Below are 26230 nucleotides of genomic sequence, written 5' to 3'. Positions count from 1 at the left end.
TGGCGAAGGAAATAGAACTTTCCTGGCATTATAAATGCTCAAAGTTAATAAATGTACATTATGAATGATCACTATTCAAAATGGCATTTTATTATGAAGATGTATTCTGATTTATTCAACCTGATTGTAAAACTAACCTTCAATTCCACTGCAAGCTACTCCTGCTCATTGCTTTGGTTTTCTCAGAAAGTAGTGCATGTTGTATTAAATGAAGGATTCCAATCATAAAAAAAAATGTTACTTAAAGTTTCTTGTTATCAAAGTATGTCCCACATTTAATGTAGGATAATATTATATATAATAGAGTAATACTCAGCTTCGATGCTAACGGTGCTGATTAATAGCACCCCGTGCATAAATAATGTTCTTGGGTTTGTGAGTTATTTTGGGGATCATTACTGGTGACTGTTAGGTGTAAGGGAAGGGACTTTTTATTTTATTTTTTCTTAGTGGAGAAACCACAAGGCTGCAATTCTGCATTAGTCCATGTCTTCAATGCTATCTCACTTTCTGCAGCTCCTGTCTCAGCCAGGATGGTAAAGGTTGTCCCAGTCTGTGTAGAAGTCTGGACAGTTCAATGTTGTGGTCCTGGTAATAGCTTGAGAGAAAAGCTCTAGACTGAAAATAAAAACAAATGGTGGTTATGAGAACTTACTGGCAACAAATATTGTTCCTTATATGTACACTAATAAATAAATAATGTGCTCAGTGAATACCATATAACACCAATAGCAGAATGTCTGCTGTACAATGTACTGTACCGCTATGCCTTGCAGTCATTCTGCTCTCTACACAAAGGTAGCAGAAGCTCAGAGATACAGGGCCAGATGCACTAAGCTGGAAAAGTGATTTAATGGAGAGTGATAAACCTTCAAACGGTTAGCTCCTAACTGTCATGCTAAAGACTGGGTTTAAAAAATTACAGTTCGGAGCAGATTGGCTGGTGGTTTATCATTTTCCATTTTATCACTTTTCAGAGCTTAGTACATCTCACCCACAGTATTCTATTGGCAGAAATGGCTGAAAAGGTTTTTTTATATATAGTTTTCATACATACAGTACTGTATGGTCAGCATATTAAACTGCACTTTACAATTAGGAACAAAAATATACTTAAATAATACTGTTTCATAACAAAGAGGTAAGAGAACAGTAATAAGTAATAGTCACCAATCTAACAAATAGACAATGGGGTTAAATGAGTATCGTGCTGCAGTGCCAAGATGCACAATATTAACATCTCAGATGCCAAAGTCAGCATTGTGGCATGGCTAGTGTGATCGGTACATCAAATAAAATCTATTTCCCCCATTTGTATATAATAAATGTATAAATACATAGATGAAAACACCCAGGGTGAAATGTAATAGGATGTGATTTTTAGAAAAATTTCACTGATGTAATAACGTGTAAATTGCCGTAAAATTCAGAAGTTTTGACCTGTCTAAAAATCACACATTAAAAATGGAATTCAGATGTTTTCTCATAGAAAATGTCAAAAATGTAAATAAAATAGGGTGCGAATATCCAATTTGCACCCTTTAAATGACCAAAAACGTCACAGGGTCTCCGTCTCCACTACAGCAGCCTTTCAGTGCCGAGTGAGCAGTAGCAGAGAGAGGACAACACTGGAGCAGGTGAGTATGTGTGAATGTTATTACAGTGTAAAGGGGGTATTAAAGTTGTACAGCTCTGGGTGTCTTGTCTCCTTATAAACATTCTTATTACATGTGAACTATGAGACCCAGTGGGCACATTAATATCTCTAATGCTGGGTCAAGTAGTTCTTCTGTAAAAAGCAATGTGATTTTATCTATTCTTTACACACACCACCCTGGGACGCCAGGGACAGCCCCGGTCTTCAGCCCTGGATGGGTAAAGGTTGGAGGGAGGGGATCCCTTTATTGGGGGGTTCTCACTGACCCATGTACCCCATCCAGGGCTGACCAGACACAGTGTTCATGTGACAGCCGGGGGACCTTGTGTAAGAAGTATCTCCTGGCTGTGGCATGACACCGCTGGCTGTTGGAACCCAGTGCTGGTTCCAAAACACAGGAATCACTATTCCCCCCCCCCTCGTATTTGGGGAACCAGGACCGGCTCATTGAACCCAAGGCTGGTTATGCTCAGGGGGAGACCCATGTGTTTGCTATATATATATATATATATATATATATATATATATATATATATATATATTTTTTTTTTTTTTACTAAATACTGCACACTTCCATGTCTAAAGAATTGCACATTATCATTACTAAAAACCACATATGTCTAAAAAATCTCACATTTTCATTACTTAAAAATCACACTAAATGGCATGCGAATTCTGACAAAAAAATACTACATTTGCAATTTTGGGCCGAAAATGTCAAATGTGACGTGCAAATTGGTGTGATTTTTTTAGACACCAAAAATATCGCAACCTATTAGATTTCACCCCAGTGTAAGCTTTGACTTTTTATTAGTATTCATTTGTGGAATTACATAGGATTAATAGATTACATTGGATCTAGAGCTCTACAATTGAGTATTTGGCCAACAGCACACTGTCAATGTATTCCACAAGGCAGTAGTCCATTTTAATTATTTGGACCTGTTTACTACAAAATCAAAGTCAAATTTTAAGAAATATAGAAAGTTGCCAGTACAAACATGCATGTGAAAGCAGAAATGTTATATGATTGTAGTCGGTACTTGTTTCCTAGCACGGCGCCCACGATTTTCAATCGTATGGCATCTTATGCATTGTATCGCATTGCATGCCATATAGCCCATTAGGGTGCTTATACAATTTAAAATCGTATACCATCGCATTGTATGCCATTGTATGCCATATACAATGGTATACGATTTTAAATTGTATAACATCGGGTGCCATCGCGTCACATCGCATCGCATACCATTGTAACGCTTATGGTATACGATGCAATGGGCACCGTGCTAGGAAACAAGTACCTTGTAGTCATTTAAAAATTTTAAAGGTGGATGTATTTTAGGAAGGTGAAACGGAACATCAAAGTATGGCAAGAATCCTGACAACAGCGGCTGAATAATTAAATACCTGTCATGATATTCCCTGCAACCCGATTGGGTGATGGTAATTACTTAGATGTAAATATCTGCTATAGTTCAGCACATGCAATACGTGTCAGTTGAAACACTCACCCCATGTGCGATATATATTGGAGTATAAATGTACACATGAACTATTAATTCCAATAGAACTTTGTTGCTTGGTGACCACATATACAGTTATGTGCAGACATGTTTATAGTACTGTAGTAACTGTATAACTAATGTTATTAGATTAATAACAATAAATGATAATGAAAAGTAGTTATTTACCTCCATATTCATTGATGCATACTTGCGACTCTTATTTTTCCCAAGGCATCTTGTTTTTCCACCTTCCAACAATTGGCACCAGAAGCCCTTTTCTGTACTGAATCTATAAGATGCATTATAAGTATACATTATACATTATTCAAAGAAAGATTTGAGTACCGTAGTTTAAAAATCCATGAAAACTGATTGCAAAGAACATGTGTATACTACAGAAAGTATGTGGACAATTTACTTTACCCAAAAATCTAAAACTGTAATTTGTTACCCACAAATCTAAAACTGTAAATACTGTACTGTATATAGAGACTGATATAAGGCAAATAATTTGATAGCAGAGTAACTAATGTATGTTCCCCGGGAACCCTCCCAGGTAATGGCTGCTAAACTTGGTCTGTTGAGTCCAGCACTGAAGGAGCTCATTTTGGTGCCCATGTCCCTGCGTGTGCTCCTTCATACATCTGGGTGGGATAATCACAATCTGAAATGAGGGGAACCCCCTCCTGGTGATTTTTGCAAAGAGTAGCCCACAGTCTACAATGCACTAATGCCATCTTTGCTGTTTTAGCCATTTTTGGAGGATATGCACACGTTTTGTGTTTCACCCTTACTGTATGTATGAAGGATGGATCACCATTTCAGACAATATACACAACCCGCATTTCTATCAGATTTACCAAGCTATCTTTTTTTACCAGAGTTTGTCCCCTGCAACTAACACCATCAGAAGATGGTGTTATCCTGTTGTTGCAAATGAGCTACACTTTGCAAAAATCCAGAATGCTCTCCAGTAATGGCCACTGCACAAGCCTGGTCGGTAGGCAATGCATATGCAGAAGTTCTGGCACTGAAAAAAACCACATTGCATAGATAGACTCTGATTTTGCCATGGCCTGTCTTTTTCTTATATTTTAGAGAAGTGGTATTTGTACTCCTGTTTTGGCAAAAATGTACCTCATTCATTTGCCCCTATACAATATGTGCTGTTTCACAAATATCCTACCATTTTCTTTTAGATGCTGTCTTACAGCAATAGTATCACATTTTGTCAAAATATTTAAAAAGTTATATATTACTTTTTTTCAAACTTGGTGAAAGATAAAATTTAAAAATATAAACTATCAACTAAACACAGCTTTAAAATGGCATTTAGGAGCTGTTTGGTACATTATCTTTCTCCTTTATCTCTCTCCAATGAATAGTACATACTGTATATCCCCTAGTTATCTATTCCAGTTTGTATAAAGTATGAACAATAAACATTTTGAAACCAAATCAATATTATGTCAAACACAGACTGTAATATGACATTTCTTTCATAATCACTCACCATTGAAAGAACATTGGTTATGTTTCCCGAGATGCATAACCTTACATTATTCTACATTTTCCATTTTTTCTCATCTAGTGGTGTGTATACACTTTTGTTTAACAATACCCTTAAGTTAGTATTTCTCAAAATTTATAAAGCATCTAATAGGTTTAAATCAGCCATTTATGACAAAGGAAATCAGAAGAAACTCCAAATCCTTAGCTATTTCTATGGTATCATAAGTACATATTATGAAAATGGCCTCGGATTATAAAAATGAAGGCATATGACCATGGTTTAGGGAGAAGTAAAGAGGACAGGGATCTCCGTCTTTGGACAGAGATTCCATGGCCTCTACAACAGGTGGATTGTATGGCACTATGCGATAAATACTTGCCGGCAAATGGGATAGATATATGCCGGCAAATGGGATAGATATATGCCGGCAAATGGGATAGATATATGCCGACAAATGGGATAAATACTTGCCGGCAAATGCAATAGATATATGCCGGCAAATGCAATAGATATATCCCGGCAAATTGGATAGATATATGCCGGCAAATAGGATAGATATATGCCGGCAAATGTGATAAATACTTGCCGGCAAATGGGATAGATATATGCCGGCAAATGGGATTAGATATATGCCGGCAAATGGGATAGATATATGCTGGCAAATGGGATAGATATACGCCGCAATTGTGATAAATACTTGCCGGCAAATGGGATAGATATGTGACGGCAAATAGGATAGATATATGCCGGCAAATGGGATAGATATATGCCAGCAAATGTGATAAATACTTGCAGGCACATGCGATAGATATATGCCGGTAAATGGGATAGATATATGCTGGCGTATGTGATAAATACTTTACGGCAAATGCGATAGATATATGCCGGCAAATTGGATAGATATATGATATTTATATATATGATATGTGATATTTATCACTATGGATGCTGCAAGCTCCCGATGGTGAGTGAGAGATCATGGGTTAACAATATTATAATGATTTTTGGGATAGATGGTTGCTCTATTGAAATTAAATCAAACTATAAAAGTTTTTCTATTTATATTAATCACCTTATTGTACAAGACTGATTTATTTTTACCCATTTGGGAAAAGCAAACCTCAATGCATCATTTGCACAAGTCTACATGCAGGAAAAGGTCTATGAATGCAGGAAAAGGTCTACGAGTTTAAAAGTTTTAGTACATTCCTGCTAGGCTGATCTTCCTAGCAAGGTGCTCATCTTCTGCTGATCTGCTCTGCCAGTCCCTCCATTGGTTGCCTGTATTTTAAGTATTCAATATAAAATAAATCTACTCACATATAAATCTATTAACCATACTACACCAGCATATTTCTGTTCACTTATCTCAAAATGGGGAATATGTGTTATAGCAGCGCTTAGCACGCCGCTATAATACTTCCTGCTTCGCCTCATTAATGAGGCGAAGCAGGAGGGGAGTATTAACATCTTGTCTGCCGAAGCGGGGAGCGCTAACTCCCCACTACAGCGATGTCCCCTCCTGGAGATAGCGCATCAGTTTACGCTGATGTGCTTTCTCCTTCCCCCCAGACGGCTGGACTGGGCATGTGCAGGATCTCGCTACTCAGGTGAGATCCCCAGAGCAGCCCAGAGCTAACAGCAGGGACAGCGCTGTCCCTGCTGTTGAGATAGGGCTTCGCCAGCCTGCTGCTGGCAAAGTCAAAAGCAGCATTAGGCGGAACGGTCAGCGATGCTGACCGTTCATACATTCGGCCTGCTATCATTTAGATAGCAATGCCGATATGGACAGTGGCGCCCCTGTCCTTTACCGCATGCTAGCTTCTTCATACATGGGGGAGAATCAGTATCAGTGCACATAACGTGCACTGATACCCCTTCTCCCCCATAGCGCCCAATCAAACATCTGCCCCATTATCTCCCAACTCGACCACTCCGCTCTTTACAAGATCTGTGAGTCTCTTCTGAATGGATCACTAGCTCCCATTCATTATTACAGGACTTTCATTGTGCTGCTCCAACCCTATGGAATGCCCTTCCACGCACAATAAGACTCTCCACTAGCCTCCAAAATTTGAAGCATTCCCTGAAAACTCACCTCTTCAGACAAGCCCAGTACCAAATTAATAACCCTCTGAGGCACTTACAGTATGTATTATATAGCTTTTCTTCTAGACCTGTTACTTGGTGGGACTAATATGCTATTACTGGTGCCTGTCCTTGTGTTTTCCTCCTATATCCCTATAGATTGTAAGCTTGCAGCAGGGCCCTCTTACCTCCGAGTCTTCCTGTTACCCAGTTTGTTTATCACTGTCAACATTGTAAAGCGCAACAGAATCTACTGCACTATATAAGAAACTGTAAATAAATAATAAATAAATTCATATTTTCTGCAGAATTGGAATCTGAAATGAGTCCTGATCTATTTGATTTATAAAGTTGGCTAGGCTATCCGTACATTTGTATTACCACTAAATGTAAATTGTTTAATATCTACAGTTGCTGAGACAATATAATCATATTCAATAGATAAACTTGGATGTTTAGAAATAACTTTAATGATAACAAATCAAAAAGCTTTTGGTTCTTTTGTGGAAAGTTTAGCAGCTTTGCATATTTACATTGCTCAACAACTAACATTGGTTATAACCTCACCAAATTGATAATAGTATTCTATTGCCATGCTTTATCAAGTTGCTAGAAAATGTCAGAATTTGTTTTATACTATTCTCAACCTGCCTATAAATATCAGTTGAACCTTTCTAAAGTCATGTGCATAGAACACACAATTCAGGAAACGAATCATGGTACATCTGAAATGACCTACTATATAATGTTTCCCATAATTCCCCTGGAGGGCATTTTATACAATGATGCTTTGAGGACAAAGTAAAAAGGTACTGATCAAATATCTACAATGTGAAGTTTGTCTAAAACATTTTTTTCCCAAAACATAGAAGTCATCGTCCAGAGTGATACAGTACTGACTATAAACAGTGAATTACATAAAACACCTTTATATCGATCTACACCTGTAAGGACTGATAGTAAGACAGGAGAAATGGTTATGCTATTTATATCATGAAGGACAAATCCAGCTAGAAAGATCTATTTTAATCTATGAATTCAATAAGAAAACCATCAGTTGAAGGCAGAATCAGTAACAGGCAGAGGTCAAAGGCAGCGGTAATGGTTTAATACTTATATAAGCAAGCATGAACAAAGAGTATCACACAACAGCAGTACATCCATGTCAGGAATACACAATCTATACAAGAAAGACAGAAGGGGTGGATTGTGTGAAGTCAAAAGGATGATTTTAGCCAGTTCGTTTTACTGTATATGGTGGGGTTACTGCTTGGTGTTTTGGGTGCACTCATGAAATCTGTACTACCCCACTGCAGGCAGCACTACACTGTGTGTATATATATATATATATATATATATATATATATATATATATAAAAACAAACAGAAGTGGTCAGGAATTGCGCTCAGGAGTGGGCCTTTCGACCAGCTGCAACTCTGGAACGACTCTCCTGTTAGTGAGAGACACAAATAGAGTACATGGAAAAACGGGGGGTGTCCAGAGTGCGCTTCCAGTAGTACCACCTAGCCAATATGGGTATAAAGTCCCAACTTTATGTGATCCTGCCGTCACTTATATCCAAACGGAGTGTTCATAAGCTTCAAAATAACACCGAAGACTTCGAATTTTAAAAGATGATTCTTTATTAGAAGCCCAACGCGTTTCGTCTACACGACTTCATCAGGGGCAATGGCTAAAAAGTGGTACAGAGAAAGGAATGTTGGCAAACATTCTATACAATATGGAATCTGGATTTATAAATTTCAAATTTCACATGATTTGTACATACCATGGCCTGGTGTGGCCAGAAATCCAGATAGAGGTGAACAAATGGAAATATCCTTTTACATATACAGTTAAAATCTGAAATAATGTAATTACATATCAAATTAATAAAAAATAATTTAAAAAACAACATAGAGGAGCAAGCAATCGAAGATGAAAAGAATACACATACCGGTATTGGTAGGTATGGGAGATAAGCGCCAAAAGGGATAAATCTCCAAAAATAGCTCCTTGAGAGGAGATAAAAATCCTACAGATAGTGAATATTAGTGGGTTAGTCCAAACATAAGGGAAGACAACCCAATTTATGCATGAGTTCTCGCAGTAGGAGGTACATACCACGGGGGTGGAATCCAAGGTATACGACTGGAGGGAATGTCTTCCTCTCTCACAGCCAGCCAGATAAAAGCAAATATAGAGTGATCCTGGAATAGTAATTCATGGATAAATAATCAGCCTTAAAGGCATATTCCAAGTTCTTATGGAGAATAAAATGGGGGCGTTAGTATGTAAATTTATAAACGTAAAACGTCATCCAAAATATAAAATAATGGAGGGGGTGGCATGTAAATTCATGGACATAGAAACATCTTCCAGAAAGGGGCAATATATAGGAAGTCCATAATAATAAAGTATTACCGCATAAATGTCTGGCAAGACAGTATAAATAAATCAAAATCCATACAATAAAGTTCTGCCATAAAAATAAACATAGTAGTTTTTAATACATATTCCATGGGAATAGTAGATGAAAAGACACAGCTTCCCATAATAGGGCTTCAGATTCTATAGCTAGACTAAAAAGAGTCCATAATAAATTCATGTTATAATACGGACATCAATGATAAATTACATTTGACAGTTTAAAGTTCAAAGAGTGAGTATAAGTAAACTATACATGGAAAACACATTCAGAAATAGACATGTACACTCAAAATGTTAACACTCACCACAGCAAGAAAATATAGGTGCTTACTCCACTGCAGACCAGGATGAACTGAGTGGACATATGCAGCCTTTTTATAGGAGAAGGGTTAGAACCCTATTTCCGGTTTGGGAATTATCCCTATGGGACTCTCTAGCAATAATGTAGGTACAATACACCTACCAAATATGCAGAGACCTAGATTAGTGTGAGAGGTAATAGTAAAATCAAACTAGAGCTGAAACGAAAATAAAATCAGTTTAATAGAGATGAACGCGTTAATTGGAACGCATAACCAGTCTGTATGCGTTCCACCGGTCAAAGCCGGATGCGGAAGTAAGGTGTACTGTATGGTGGCCGAAATAGACGAATGGAACGCAGACCCTTACCGTCTGCGTTCCAATCCAGAGGCGGAGCTGGATGGCCGGACGAAAGATCTCAGCAACACCGCCGGATAAGCGGAGGGGCGTGGGTGAAGGACGCACCATCCCCCGTTCGCCGATAACCGGAAGTGTTGGCATCGTCACATCCGGTCACGGTGGAACGCAGACTGCCGTGGTCTGCGTTCCAGCAACAGGGAGCAATGATCTTTAAAGATGTCTAATGCGCAGGCGTGGTAGTTCACGCTAGCGTTCCCTATATATCCTAAGTGGAGCTAAAAATTAAATGTAGCTAACTAGTCCATTAAGGATGGTGACTGTTATTAATAGATAACTGGCATATTAATGGATAACTGACATATGGTAGGGGTTCAATATGCTTTTAAACCTAGCAATACAATATATTAGTGTGGTGGAAATAAGCTATGTGAGAAAAATTAAATAATACTTTTAAAATCGAATAATTAATTAATTACTAAGTCTATAATAGATAAATTAATGATTAAATTAATATGAGTGGGTGGTTATTATTTAATTAACTGATAGTAATTATTTATTAATTATAATTTTATAAGTAAGGTGGGTAATTATTATATGGTAATTTTAATGGGTGGAGGTGAGACTTATTCTAAGCCCATCCCTACATGAAAAAACCATAGGGGAATGGGAGCCTATAGGAGTGAAATAAGTGAACGGGGAGGGTGTGTGAAAAAGACTCCTATTATTTTATATTTTGGATGACGTTTTACGTTTATAAATTTACATACTAACGCCCCCATTTTATTCTCCATAAGAACTTGGAATATGCCTTTAAGGCTGATTATTTATCCATGAATTACTATTCCAGGATCACTCTATATTTGCTTTTATCTGGCTGGCTGTGAGAGAGGAAGACATTCCCTCCAGTCGTATACCTTGGATTCCACCCCCGTGGTATGTACCTCCTACTGCGAGAACTCATGCATAAATTGGGTTGTCTTCCCTTATGTTTGGACTAACCCACTAATATTCACTATCTGTAGGATTTTTATCTCCTCTCAAGGAGCTATTTTTGGAGATTTATCCCTTTTGGCGCTTATCTCCCATACCTACCAATACCGGTATGTGTATTCTTTTCATCTTCGATTGCTTGCTCCTCTATGTTGTTTTTTAAATTATTTTTTATTAATTTGATATGTAATTACATTATTTCAGATTTTAACTGTATATGTAAAAGGATATTTCCATTTGTTCACCTCTATCTGGATTTCTGGCCACACCAGGCCATGGTATGTACAAATCATGTGAAATTTGAAATTTATAAATCCAGATTCCATATTGTATAGAATGTTTGCCAACATTCCTTTCTCTGTACCACTTTTTAGCCATTGCCCCTGATGAAGTCGTGTAGACGAAACGCGTTGGGCTTCTAATAAAGAATCATCTTTTAAAATTCGAAGTCTTCGGTGTTATTTTGAAGCTTATGAACACTCCGTTTGGATATAAGTGACGGCAGGATCACATAAAGTTGGGACTTTATACCCATATTGGCTAGGTGGTACTACTAGAAGCGCACTCTGGACACCCCCCGTTTTTCCACATATATATATATATATATATATATATATATATATATATATATATATATATATATATAGAGGGACTAAGTATGTTGCAAGTTAAGTTAGAAAACCTTTAGCAATGTGTTGTAAGCAATACTCCGTGTGCAACAGTAGTGTGTTTGTGTTGGTAGGTTGTTGAGCTGTGCTGATTTTCGGCTGGCCTTACTTGCCACATACAGTTTTTTACAATGTTGTGGTTTTTTTTTCAATAAATACTACATTTCAGTTCTTCAGAAACCCAAATTCACTTGAATTTTTAAGATCCAAACTGAACCAAATCTCGGTTCAGATCGGACATTCTGTATATGTGTGTATATGTGTGTGTGTATATATATATATATATGTACACACACACACACACACACACTCAAGGCCTGATTCAGAGGTGGAGGGATGTAGAGCATTATCACAAGTGCCCAATGTTCTGCATCTGTTCATGCATCTGGCATGCAATGTGTATTTATCCTAATGGTTACCATCATTGGATGCAGATCGGAGATCCATGCACTTCTGCATCATCATGAGTGTGATCAAGGCATGGCAGTGTCAGGGACTGCAGTAAAATATGTAATTCCACTGACTCTATAGGTCAATTTCTGATGGACATTCTGAGCAATCATAGAGTTGCCCAGAAGGCTGATGGTGGGATTTTTTGCACACCACAGTGACTTTGTTTTAATTAATTTTAATGTTCTCCTTGTAAACTTTGAAGGGACAACTGTCATCATTGCCCCATTTAATAATACTGTAGGTCACTATTTGTGTAACACATAAGACATGAGCCAATCAACGAATGATGTACAATTGACCCAGCCACAATTAGGACTGTTGCTGCATTTACTGCTATGCTATTTGTCATAATATGAGGTACTGCTTTCCTAGCACAGCGCCCATCTCATTGATTGTATGCCTTAAGTTTAAGGTACTTAAGGCATACAATCAACATGATGTACCCGATTTTTTAATCTCATGGATCTTATGCATCCATAAGATGCATGAGATCCATGAGATAAAAAATCGTGAGCCGCCAATAACCATTGTTAACTATCAACGCCACTATCAACGCCAACCCGAAGCGTGGCGAGCGCAGCGAGCCCGCGATTGAGTGGCGGTACGTGTCCTCCGACCTTTTCATACCCCCACTATCCACGTCGGCGTGGAGTTGATCTTATATAGTGTGGCAAGCGCAGCGAGCTACCGAGCCCGAAGCGTGGCGAGCGCAGCGAGCCCCGCGCGGGGACGCGGACTATTTTACATGTATTCCGCGTCCGCTCGCCACGCTTCGGGCTCGGTGGCTCGCTGCGCTCGCCACACTATATAAAATCAACTCCACACCGACATGGATAGTGGGGGTATGAAAAGGTCGTAGGGCGCGTACCACCGCCCCACGCGGGCTCGCTGCGCTCGCCACGCTTCGGGTTGGTGTCAATAGTGGGGTGGCATTAACAATGGGGGGGCCATTTCACCCATGAGGGGGGGTTAGCAATTAAAATTGGGGTTTTGGGGCCTTTTTACATTGATTCCAATGTTAAAATCTTGTCGATTGTGTCGATTGCATCATCTCATGCATCTTATGCCGCACAAACACATAAAATGCATGAGATGCTTGCAATGTAAAAATCTCGTCAATCTCGTCAATTTCGTCGATTGCATCATCTTATGCATCTTATGCCGCACAAACACATAAGATGCATGAGATGCTTGAGATATCAGCCCCACACACACAATCTAGATCGTGGGCACCGTGCTAGGAAAGCAGTACCTAATATGTGTAGTTATGTAAAGATTTTTGGAGAAAATGTTATTCCACTGATTTCTTCACAGCCGAAGCCCCTGTTATGTGTCAAAGTCACCTAGCTTTGATAAGTCAAGCAGAGGAAACTTCAGAGAACCATATTGTATCTCCTATGATCTTATGGGAGCCATGTGTTGTAAATGTCTTCCCAGGAAAGGAGATATTTGTATTATCCTGGCTAGTACCTAATTAAACCATAATCAAAGGAATGTAAGTAACATAGCATCTGGGATGAGACAATAAGATAAGGGGCAGGCCTGATTTGTTTCTCTCAACATGCTTGTTGATGTTCAACAGAATAGACAATGTGTCTTCAAACAAGTCTCAACCAGATCCCTCAGCAGCGATAACAGTGTCAGTATCATGAATGATAAGACCTTATTGCCACATCTTCAAAAGGACTGGTTCTGAAAGCTGAACCTTCCACCGCCTTCCCATACTCCCTCAGTTTTACTTTACTTGGGATTGAGAGGAGTGAATGGTGAGCCAGTGTCCAACACTGGGCTACTTATAACAGAAAGGTGGGTCCTAAACGTACTTTGATTGGGGGCAGGGATTGGTGTATCTGGGGAATGACCATGCCTAGGATCATGACACTATTGACAGCGCATCATCAGTCGCAAAAAAAACAACATGTTGCATGGTGGCTGATTGCTTTAGTATTGCTTAGTAATTATTTATGCAAACTTTAATTATATTTTCATGTTTTTGCTATTCAATATTCAATGTAAGCACTATAAACTGTATGTTTGATATAAATTATTATAATAAAATTATGAAAACAAATTTAATTTTATGTGCTGACAATTTTAATGTTGATCTTTTAAACCCTACCAACATTTTGACACTGTCAACATTGTCCATGTTAACCATTTAATTGTTGACCCTTCGACTCTGTCAAGCTATTGACTGCTGAGTACAGTTGTATCTCATTTTGATCTAGTGACTGTAAATTCACTGTCTATCTTCCATATGGATACCATAGTATCACTTATAGTGTATCTTTGTGCACTAATGTGACATGCAACTAATAGCTTGATTCAGAGTCGATCGATAATGTGAGAATTCAAAAATTGAGTGATTATCAAATGACTGTGCATGCATACCTACCGATTTTCACATAAGAGAGGGGAAATAGCGACAGAATACAAATGGATCGAAAACACAGTATGGCCGGACTTTGACTGACATGAACACACCGTTTTCCTGGTGTGTATGAAAAAAATGCAGATGTGGTGAGACGTTTTTGAGGAGGGGCTGTGAAGTCAGCACTAACCACTTCCACTACGTCTCAATCACAGATTAGTGGAAGCCTCAGACTTAGTCACATTTGCACAGACAGTAATATCCTTTTGAGGGTTTGTGACTTGCGTATAGACTTGTGAGTGGATGTTGATTGCAATTTTCTTGCACTTTTGCAAGCGGTGGTTACTCTTTCTGCCTGGCGACATATTCCTCGCAATCCACTGCAAATTCTCAAATTAGTAATGAACTCTGAATCAGGCCCTATATGCAGTAGGAAATGATGTAGTACATCACATTTGTGCTATATATGATAGCTTATTGAATGTCTACTGAGTCGCTTACAATCTGTAGGCATGAAAGAAGGCAATAGTTTAAAGGTCAAAACAAGGGTAAACAACAAAATATCACTAAGATCTAACACAGAAACCCGGCCAGTAATACAAAATAAAGGTAATTCCAGCCATAGTCTTATACAGACACTCATTGTAAAATGGGGTGCACATCACGTTGAGATAAATGGGTATGCCTTCATACAAGAGCATGTGTTTACGCACGTACTAACACTTATGACGCTGATAACATGACAACATTTAAAAAACTAATAACATAGTTCTTGTTTTGTTGTATTGTCTTAAATAATATCTTTTACTACAAAGGAAGTGAACCTAGAGGAGATACAATACTTACGTTAGTGTCTCTGAGTAATTAAAATGAGGGAAAACTCCTAAAAAAGACTGTACTTCATCCATTACAATAGCTGGTTCATTCTTCAGATGTTGTCCATCTATAATTAACAGCTAAAATACCACAATAGCTGATTAATATATTTTTTATTTTAATGTTAGCTTACAGTATATTTGAAAACGTCATGTAATATATTAACATAAAATTAGAAAATAAACACACAAAGTTAGACTATATTTCATTAGTTAGTTTAGGTATAAGGTGTATACATTATACAGACATTATTATTATTATTATTATTATTATTATTATTTTATTATTATTGATGATGATGATGATGATGATTTGTATGAATTTTTACATAGGTAGTAGAGAAATGAATTGAAATGCTCACATATAAAGTCATTTAATAGGGTGTTGGACCACCAACTCCCTGTATGTCATTCATATTGTCTGTTTTTACCGTAACAGTGTCTTGAATTGTACAGGGAAGATGTAGCACCATTATTCTACAAGAAGTAATTTAATTGATAACTGAGGTTGGAGGAGAACACGGTCTCTCGCTTTATTCACTACTCCCATAATTGTTCATCTAGATTGAGTTGGGTAATATTATACTGTACATGACCCTGACGATGGTGAAATGTCAGTTGCTTAATGAATATAAGAGCCATGCTGTGTGGGAGTCCTTGCTATTAGTATTCTTATTGTGTTTCAGGTGTGTCCCTTTTGGATCCGATAACTGTACAGTACTCGCACAATTTGTAAAGACGTTGTACTTTTCAATTGCAGCTGTCTACCTGAAAGTTAGCAGACTCAGTAAATGTGGGGTGGTACTGGGTAGAAAAAAATTAATAACTCAATTTGAAGAAGTTTTGATCAAACTTTAATTAAGGAAGAGATGGATCACTATCCTCTGATTGGTTAATAAACTTTAATAGTTACTGACAGGATCATTGATAGATAAATTAAATTCCAAACAAAGTACACCATTAAATTCAGGTGTGAACTGAACAAACTAATTTAAAACTTTAAAAAATTTTTTTTGTTTGCTCAAGGGAGGGCAAACACAAGAAAGAAAAAAGGCTTTGTGGGCGCACTCTTATTTATGTATATTTGTAATTAATTTAAAACGTAACTTTTATTTCGATCAGTTAATATAAGATGACAGAAGGATAGTTTAAAAAAGTTGTTGATGGAGAGTAGTGTGATAGAAATGTGTCAAGTTAAGTACCACTTAATAATGGCACAACAAGGGTGGGTTTTTGAATCAAAATGTTGTGTGATAGTCGTATGAACTTATCACACTTTATTCTCCATTCGGCGCATCACGTCCTTATCTGCATTGATGTATGGACAATGCGACTTTGGGCGAAAATGAATGGTTTAGATCCCTTATTCGGTTTAGTAAACCATAGGGATGTGTGTTGCCCCAGCAACTCTTGAGATGGTATTTTTGCAGCTTGTATTGCTTAAGCAGTAGGCGTCTCCAGTACAATTTAATTAGGGATACCTCTATTGATACCACACCAGGGGTTCTTCAGGGGTCACCCACAGGAATACTAATCTGGCCCGTCACTGCTTAGCTTCCAAGTTCGGGAAGTTTTTGGGCAGTTCCAGTGAGGTATGGTGGTATTCTCGTGAGGATTAATTCCCAATATCACAATTGTCTGGTTTAACTGCATAAAAAGCATTGATAGCTGACTCAATACCTGATTATTATTTGCCAAGTTATTGATTTACCAACTGAATATTAGTAATCAATTTTTAGAATATCCGCATCGGGGGGGGGGGGGGGGAAAGGGGGGGGGGGGTTTGGAAAAGGGAGAGAGGTGGGAAAAGAGGAACAGTGATAGATTAGATGGATAGCGGAAGAAGGGGGGGCACAGAGAGAAATTGCAGAGTTCTATAAGATTTGACAATGATAGGGTTAAATACCTAAATGCTGAGTCTGGGTGGTCTGCTAAATCAGGTATTTGAGTGGGTTTAAACCGGTGTGTATGATGTATCCACAGTGTTGCCACCTGTTGATTATTGCTCCTTTTTCTATGTTGGTTAAAACACAATTTTGCTGACAATGTAACAATAGTAGCCAGAAATAGATCTGCAGCAAGCAGTTTAGCTGATAAAGCTCATTTTCCTCTGTTGGTTAACACACAATTTCGGATACAATTTGGCTGACACTGTGACAATAATAACCAGAGATGAATCTGCAGCAAGCAGTTTAGCTGATAGAGTAACAGTTGTACCCATAAATGAGTCTGCAGCAAGTAGATAGTTCAGTCTCGAAATAATGTTAATTAGCTGCCGCCAGACCTATAGATTATTAGAGTATACACAATCGCTGGTTTGCAAGGCTGAAGAAAAACAGAGACAGTGTCACTCCACTGCAGATCGCAGGCAGGAGGACACTGGTACCTGAGACGCCGCCTCCGGGCGTCAGAGCTTCAGGTCCGGGTAGGGTCACTGTGGGGGAGTCCCTTGATGCTGGAAACGCCGCTGCTGGGTTGCTGGGGGGTCCGCTAGACACGTGTTTCGCCGGGATCGGCTTCTTCAGTAAGCGCCATCTTGGATGAGGGCAGTATGCCCATAGTCTTATGTGTAGTCCGTCCAATCACTAGGTTTCCTTCCTGATTGACGTTAGAGCTCTCCAATGGGGAGGTACTTGTCTCTGGTAGGTCCAGAGCTCTGTATTGTGGCTGGGCTTCATGTAACTACTGTTTATGCTGATTGATAACGCTATTTCACCAAGCGTTTATCGCTGATGGTGACAGCAGAGAGCATTGTAACTGCTGTGAGTGTCGCAGTATGGGATTTTATCTAGATTTGTGGACTTTAAAAAACGTGCATATATTATGTTAATTAAAGGGGTAGTATGGCGGGGATAGCGCCTGTTACATGAGGGTATATTATGAGCATTAGGGATTGCTGCAGTTATTGTGACTGCGTAGGAAAACAGATAATTGATTTACTGGAGATGTCCCTGTGCCTTTATAGGATAATAAGGATGCCCATAGAGAATATATTGGGGATTTAAGGAATTTGTAAATTTACTACCAAGCTTTTATGTTGATTGCATATGTAATTTGGAGAGATGGATATCTAGTACTCCATGCCATCAGTAAAAAAAATTTTATTTATTTGTTTTATATATTTTTTATTATTTTTTGTTGTTTTTTATTTGTTATTTTTTGACTATGTGACCATAGGTATGATAATTTGTGGATGATTAGTGAATAAGTGAAAAAAATGAAGAATTGATTGTGAAAAAACCCCGTGAGCATAGTGCAAATAATTAAAAAGGTGCCTATGGTGAACCTGGTAATCAGATTTTGAATGGGTGCAAATTGATTGGAGTGAGGCCGGTCAGCTTTAAGCTGTGGTGGTGCATTCAATGTATCCATTGTGAACAGTGACTATTGGTTTGTTGACCGTGGTTAGTTATAGGGTAATGCAGGTGGTGTTACATTGAAAAGAGCAGTATTTGGTGCACATGGATTGCTTGTGTGCTGGGGACGTGAGAATAGAACGGTGATTAACCGTGTATCGGTTAGTGGGTGAGCGCCTTGCTGCTGCTGGCAGTGAATAAATATATTAATTACGTGGTGAATAAATTGAAATAATGTATATGGAAGATAGATTGGTAAATAAATAAATTGTTAATTGAATAGAAAATTGCCCAGTGGATGGAGTGTTATAGATTCTTAGCTCGGTAATAAGTAGTAGATTATTTTATTTAAGAAAAGCCCCGTATTTGATATCCTCATTGAGGCCATTCGGTGCCAGGGATCCAAGCCTGAAGATCCATTTTCCTTCTTTTTGGAGCAATGTCTGGTTCAAATCCCCACCTCTAAGACCGAGGTGTATCTGTTCAAGGCCAAAGATTTTGAAGCTGGTGGATTTGCCTTGATGCTTTCGATGGAAGTGTCTCGCTACCGTAGTTAGCTGTTTCATCCTTTTGATGTCTGCCTCTGCATTTCGGATGTTTCCTAGATGTTCGAGGGCTCGTTGTTTCAACTGGCGACTTGTCATGCCTACATATAAAATATCGCAGTCACATGAAATGCCATATATTACGTTCTTGCTCTTGCAGTTGAAGTAACCCTTGATAGGGATTAATTGTCCATATTTGTCCTTTATCGAGGCCAGTTTTTTAATGTGTGGGCATATTTTGCAGCCCCCGCAGGGAAAACTGCCATCTGGGAAAGTGTTCTTAGTTCTTGGTCCTGAGAAATGGCTATGTACTAGTTTGTCCTTGAGACTGGGTGCTCTTCTCCAGCTCATGTTTACTTTGCTGTCCAATTTCTTGGCTAAGTCACTGTCACTCAAGATGATGGGCCAGTGCTTTTGTATGATGCTCTTGATCTCACGCCACTCATTGCAGAAATTACCGACAAAGCGGATTGTGGTGTCTTCTTTTTTGATGATAGGTTTGTCGGTTTTGAAAAGTATTTGTGACCTGTCTACCCCAGCCACCGTTTGTTGTGCCCTTTTGATTGATCTTTTGGAATATCCTCTCTCTAGCAATCTGTTGCTGAGGTCTTTGCAGTTCTGTTTGTATATATCATCATTCGAACAGTTCCTCCGAATCCTAAGGAATTCTCCTTTGGGGATGTTGGCGATCGTGGGTGGAAAATGTGCACTTGTGTTGTAAAGAAGACTGTTGGTTGAGGTTGATTTGCGGAAGAGTTCTGTGTTCACCATATTGTTTTCACCTCTGTATATCCTGAGATCTAAGAAGGATATACTAGTTTGGCTGTATTCCGAGGTTAGTTTTAAATTGAGATTATTGTTATTGAGGTGTTCCAAGAATTGGTGTAACTGTGTTTCGGTGCCCTTCCAGATCATCAGAATGTCATCGATGTATCTCATCCAAACAGTAATGCAATCTTCATAGATAAGGTTGTTCTCATGAAAGACAAACTCCCGCTCCCACCACCCAAGGAAGAGGTTGGCGTACGTGGGGGCACAGGCTGCCCCCATCGCCGTGCCCCTCCCCTGGATGTAGAAGCGGTTGTTGAATGTAAAGTAGTTTTTGTGCAATACAAAATCCATTAGTTGGATGAGAAAATCTTGAAAATCTCCGGACCCCTCCATTTGGAGAAAGTATCTAACTGCTTTAATGCCAAGGTCGTGTCTTATGCAGGTGTATAATGCTTCTACATCCAGGCTTACCAAGAACTCTGATTCATCCAAGTAGACATCATGGAGCTTTTTTAAGACGTCAGCTGTGTCCCGTACATAGGATGGTAAGGCCGTGACATGTTGTCGTAAATGTGTATCCAAAAAGATACAGGCTTGGTGAAATAGCGTTATCAATCAGCATAAACAGTAGTTACATGAAGCCCAGCCACAATACAGAGCTCTGGACCTACCAGAGACAAGTACCTCCCCATTGGAGAGCTCTAACGTCAATCAGGAAGGAAACCTAGTGATTGGACGGACTACACATAAGACTATGGGCATACTGCCCTCATCCAAGATGGCGCTTACTGAAGAAGCCGATCCCGGCGAAACACGTGTCTAGCGGACCCCCCAGCAACCCAGCAGCGGCGTTTCCAGCATCAAGGGACTCCCCCACAGTGACCCTACCCGGACCTGAAGCTCTGACGCCCGGAGGCGGCGTCTCAGGTACCAGTGTCCTCCTGCCTGCGATCTGCAGTGGAGTGACACTGTCTCTGTTTTTCTCCAGCCTTGCAAACCAGCGATTGTGTATACTCTAATAATCTATAGGTCTGGCGGCAGCTAATTAACATTATTTCGAGACTGAACTATCTACTTGCTGCAGACTCATTTATGGGTACAACTGTTACTCTATCAGCTAAACTGCTTGCTGCAGATTCATCTCTGGTTATTATTGTCACAGTGTCAGCCAAATTGTATCCGAAATTGTGTGTTAACCAACAGAGGAAAATGAGCTTTATCAGCTAAACTGCTTGCTGCAGATCTATTTCTGGCTACTATTGTTACATTGTCAGCAAAATTGTGTTTTAACCAACATAGAAAAAGGAGCAATAATCAACAGGTGGCAACACTGTGGATACATCATACACACCGGTTTAAACCCACTCAAATACCTGATTTAGCAGACCACCCAGACTCAGCATTTAGGTATTTAACCCTATCATTGTCAAATCTTATAGAACTCTGCAATTTCTCTCTGTGCCCCCCCTTCTTCCGCTATCCATCTAATCTATCACTGTTCCTCTTTTCCCACCTCTCTCCCTTTTCCAAACCCCCCCCCCCCTTTCCCCCCCCCCCCCCGATGCGGATATTCTAAAAATTGATTACTAATATTCAGTTGGTAAATCAATAACTTGGCAAATAATAATCAGGTATTGAGTCAGCTATCAATGCTTTTTATGCAGTTAAACCAGACAATTGTGATATTGGGAATTAATCCTCACGAGAATACCACCATACCTCACTGGAACTGCCCAAAAACTTCCCGAACTTGGAAGCTAAGCAGTGACGGGCCAGATTAGTATTCCTGTGGGTGACCCCTGAAGAACCCCTGGTGTGGTATCAATAGAGGTATCCCTAATTAAATTGTACTGGAGACGCCTACTGCTTAAGCAATACAAGCTGCAAAAATACCATCTCAAGAGTTGCTGGGGCAACACACATCCCTATGGTTTACTAAACCGAATAAGGGATCTAAACCATTCATTTTCGCCCAAAGTCGCATTGTCCATACATCAATGCAGATAAGGACGTGATGCGCCGAATGGAGAATAAAGTGTGATAAGTTCATACGACTATCACACAACATTTTGATTCAAAAACCCACCCTTGTTGTGCCATTATTAAGTGGTACTTAACTTGACACATTTCTATCACACTACTCTCCATCAACAACTTTTTTAAACTATCCTTCTGTCATCTTATATTAACTGATCGAAATAAAAGTTACGTTTTAAATTAATTACAAATATACATAAATAAGAGTGCGCCCACAAAGCCTTTTTTCTTTCTTGTGTTTGCCCTCCCTTGAGCAAACAAAAAAATTTTTTCAGTTGCCATACTGAAACCGTGGGTGCACCACCAATCATACGACTATTAGAATATACTCGTCATAGTCCTTACATTGGTCTCTCCATAAATTGTCATTAAATTACTATTTGTCAGTGCGGCTCCAACCCCCATCTTGCAGCTCTAATTTAAAACTTTGTCTGATGATCTTTCATTTAAACAAAACTCACCACAAATCTTATTTATTTATTTTAGCAGAACACATAAAACTCAGTTCTTCTGACACTCAATCAAAGCAGACAAGTCTAACAACAATATGCTTAAACAGTAGTATTACCTGTGAAGGTGTAAAATAATTTAACCATCGTTCTATGTGTGTAGAATATAAGCCAGGAACAAGGCATCTTTTCTGCAGGGTCTGTAACTCGGAGGAAGCTTTACGATCGGCAGTTATCACTTCATAGAAGCTAAATTTCAGAGCAGTGGGATCGGCATGAGATCGTTGATGCTGAAAGAAAAATAAAATTCTAACTTCTTCAATTTCTCGGACTATCTACCATAAACAGTTGGTTCATTTGTACAATAATATTTTCCTTGCATGCTTGGCTTTAACCTTCATTACTGTATAACTACCTACTCAGGAAATGTTGTATTTCTGCCACTACACTATATCCCTAGGAAGAAAATTTAATTATTGTAATGGATTCTTATAGGCATATATATTTTTCAATTAAAATGAAAACAAAACCAGATTTTCAACATGCATTTTATTTAGTATACACTACTTAACTCCTTTTACTTGCAATTTAAATCTGTATTTTCCAGGTAACCTTGTTTTTATACATGTTCATGTCATATTTGCCTTAAATAAGTAACAATACCTGATACCAGGAGTATGCTCTATCAGATGGATCAATAAGAATGGTGATGATCTTTGCTTTTGGTAAGAGTGCAGCAACTCTCTGGGGTACTTCCTCCGTATGAAAATAATTAGTACTCTTTTCAAATAGGAAATCTGAGGTCATGTTCAATGGATAAGGGAAAAAATCCATGTACCTTGAAAAAAAAAAGGCAAATTATTTCATATTGTAAAAATACAACAAATGGGATATGACATTGCTGTCAAAAGCACAGAGTTATTACAGTTGCTCAGAGCCCACAAATATAGGAGCCTCCAAGCAGATGATGGGTGATGCCACGGTGGTCACATAATCCAGTGCTGAGGCAGCATTCTGTGCCTGCCTCCCAACGTGCAGTCAGACAGTAAATGACTCTCAACATGCTAACTGGTGGATGGATATATAGATGGTTCATAACTGGGTCCCATGGATGCAAGCTTAGGGGCCCAAGGGTATTGCTTTCCCAGGGCCTACAAGGATGTTAAGAGATCCCTGAATATTACAGTCATTAACCCCTTCAGTGGCAATCCCGAGAATTTTCCAGGCTGTGCCTCAGTGCCCAGTCTGGCAAGCCCGGAAAATTCTCGGGATTGCCACTGTTTGGAGCCAGCCCCCTCCCCTCTGTGGTGTAGCCTCCTCTCTCCTCCTCCCCCCTCCCCTCCAGGTTTCTTATTGAAGTCCCCGGCACCGGCTTATGAAGAACCGGCTGCTGGGGGCAGGTACGCGGCGTGGCGGGTGCAGGTCCGGGCAGCCGCTGCTTGACAGTGCAGGGAGCGCTCCCCATAAAAAAATTGCCCAGTGGGGAGCGCTCCCAAAAAAAATCCCACCACTGAAGAGGTTAAGGACACCAGTCATGAATGAACTAAAACATGTTTAGCATTGCTTTAAAAATAAACTTTTATGTTCCCTCCATCATTTTACTTAAATCGTAAGCTGTAAAATCAAATGTAAAGCACTTAGGGGTCATTTTAATACATTACAATTTAGTTATTTAATTCAGTAAACTGCTAACTTCGACTAGTGGATTTCTACAGAACATCAGACAAAACTAGAGTAGTGATGCCGGTTTGTGCCATTTGTGCCCTTTGTACAGAGCAAATGGCATTGCAGGAGGCACTTAAGTAGGAAAATTATGGTTCTCACAAATATGCCCCCCCTATTTCTGGCATTCTTTGGCATAATAGCGCACTGATTTGAATAGCTCTAGGAGCTCCCTCCTGGTTCTATTCACAGTGCTGTGTATTGAATTGACCCATTTGAAACTTTTTATGACAAAAATGCTATTTAAAAAGCATTGTTATTATTATTATTAAAGGCGACTACTGACTCACATACTGTACCATTAACGTCATCTGCCCAAGCTTCAATCCAAAGTAAGATTCTCCCTCTAAATCACTGTAATAGCCTTTCAAAATTGCAAACCCGGGTCCGGCCTGGGTCCAGCGCATTCAGATTAAGCCCGGGTTGCCCATTATACAGAGGGTGACCCGGGCTTAACCCTTCTCATAACCCAGGCCAAAATGCCGGTTGACCCGAGTTATATGGTGTGGTGCAGTCACACAGCACCTCAACCTGGGTTGACTTGTCACCAACCCGAGTCCAACCTGGGTTATTTGTGCTATGTGAAAGTGGTGATAACACAGCTTTTCTGCAGGCTATGCATGCATGCATGCTACACAAAATCCAATGTATACATTCCTACATTAGAACAATCCCAACAGAAAAATAATATTACACAGCTCCTAAATATTACACTATATATACCCCATATGCACTCAAAGACACAAGCAATAGATTCCAAAATATTTAATGAACTCCAAATATATCATCTATAATCTAGCTCCATCCCCCTAACAGTGTACTACAATACATTGTATTGCATGAACTACACACATCATTAAAAAAATTAGTATATTTGTCTATCCAGATCTCATAACTATTCTTGCCAAAAAGAATTATATATAAAAAAATCAATAGTTCATGACACTGGGATAGAAACCCTTTCATTCTGTACAAATCACCCCAGGTAGCTGAAATCTAAACTATTTTAAAATGATTTCCCCAGACACTCTTCAATGCTGATGTTCTTATACCTGATTATTTCCTTATCACTGCCACTTCAACCACATACAGTATATTGAAGGATTAACATTTTCAGTGTTCATTTCATGTCACTTTGACCAAGCATTGTATTTAATGCAGCTAGGGACTAATTAGAGCAGAGCTTTGCAGAGACTATTTAATCTCTTTCTCCATGGAACTTCCAGTCACATATTCCCTAGCACATACACAATATGTTAACTTTTTGCTAGAAGCCAAATAACCTACTGTAGTAGTAGGTTTTTACAATGTGGAAGAACCTGGAGCATCCACAAAAATCTGGTAAAGAATTGAATTTATAACCGAGGCAGTAATGCTAACACTATGCCAAGTACAGTATAGCGGTTATGCTGCAGGGTTCGTTTAGGTTTAAGGGTGCCAGGGATAGGAACTGGGGTGGGGGGGGGTATGGTAAGGCTGTTGGGGGGAGTAAGGGTTAGGGTTGCAGGGGGAAGGATTAGGGGGGGCAGGGGTAGGGAAGCATAATTACATTAGGGAAGCATTATATATATATATATATATATATATATATATATATATATATATATATATATAGGGGGACAGGGGGTGGCGGCACTCGGCGAATAATAAGACAGCAAGACAGGGTTTTGGAAACCGACGTTTCAAGGTCCTTAGACCTTTTTATCAAGGTGCTGGTGAGCTGCTTTCTCACCAGCACCTTGATAAAAAGGTCTAAGGACCTTGAAATGTCGGTTTCCAAAACCCTGTCTTGCTGTCTTATTATTCGCCGAATGCCGCCGCCCCCCGTCCCCCTATTAACATAGGAGACGCTTCTGCACCCCCTATCGGGAAGGCACCAGCCATTGTTTGGGGCTTCATTCATAGCCCATTACAGCGCAGCATCCAGGAGTGCCACCCAAGGAATATATATATATATATATATATATTTTATAAAAATAAAATATGTTGTTTTCTGCTCAACCTAAAGCTACACTTTAGTCCTATTAAAAGATAAGTATTAGTTCTAAGCTCAGACGGATTCTGTTAAAGTCACTCTGACATACTGTACAGTAATCAGGTAAAGTCATTAATGGAATCTTATACAGGGAAAAAAAT

General features: G+C 39.1%; 1 protein-coding gene across 2 annotated transcripts in view; it reads right to left on the bottom strand.

Annotated features, from left to right (window-relative positions):
• LOC146061564 (bifunctional heparan sulfate N-deacetylase/N-sulfotransferase 4-like) overlaps nucleotides 1-26230 on the bottom strand; it is a 325562-nt gene that overhangs the window by 23145 nt on the left and 276187 nt on the right. The window contains exons 10-14 of one of the 2 annotated variants that reach the window (XR_014471058.1): nucleotides 23036-23210; nucleotides 22492-22662; nucleotides 15186-15295; nucleotides 3352-3454; nucleotides 138-618 (exon numbers count right to left, since the gene is read on the bottom strand). Coding sequence is in view for 1 of the 2 variants with exons in the window: in XM_083174471.1 (XP_083030597.1) it covers nucleotides 508-618; nucleotides 3352-3454; nucleotides 15186-15295; nucleotides 22492-22662; nucleotides 23036-23210 (670 nt within the window). In the remaining variant the exon portion in view is untranslated. The remainder of the gene's footprint in view (nucleotides 1-137; nucleotides 619-3351; nucleotides 3455-15185; nucleotides 15296-22491; nucleotides 22663-23035; nucleotides 23211-26230) is intronic. The other variant, XM_083174471.1, reaches the window with a different exon arrangement.

This window comes from Crinia signifera, chromosome 1 (assembly GCF_055691185.1).
Source record: "Crinia signifera chromosome 1, ASM5569118v1, whole genome shotgun sequence".
In the NCBI taxonomy this organism is placed as follows: Eukaryota; Metazoa; Chordata; class Amphibia; order Anura; family Myobatrachidae; genus Crinia; species Crinia signifera.
Note: the sequence above shows the minus strand (reverse complement) of the source record. Positions and strands in the feature narration are given on the sequence as shown.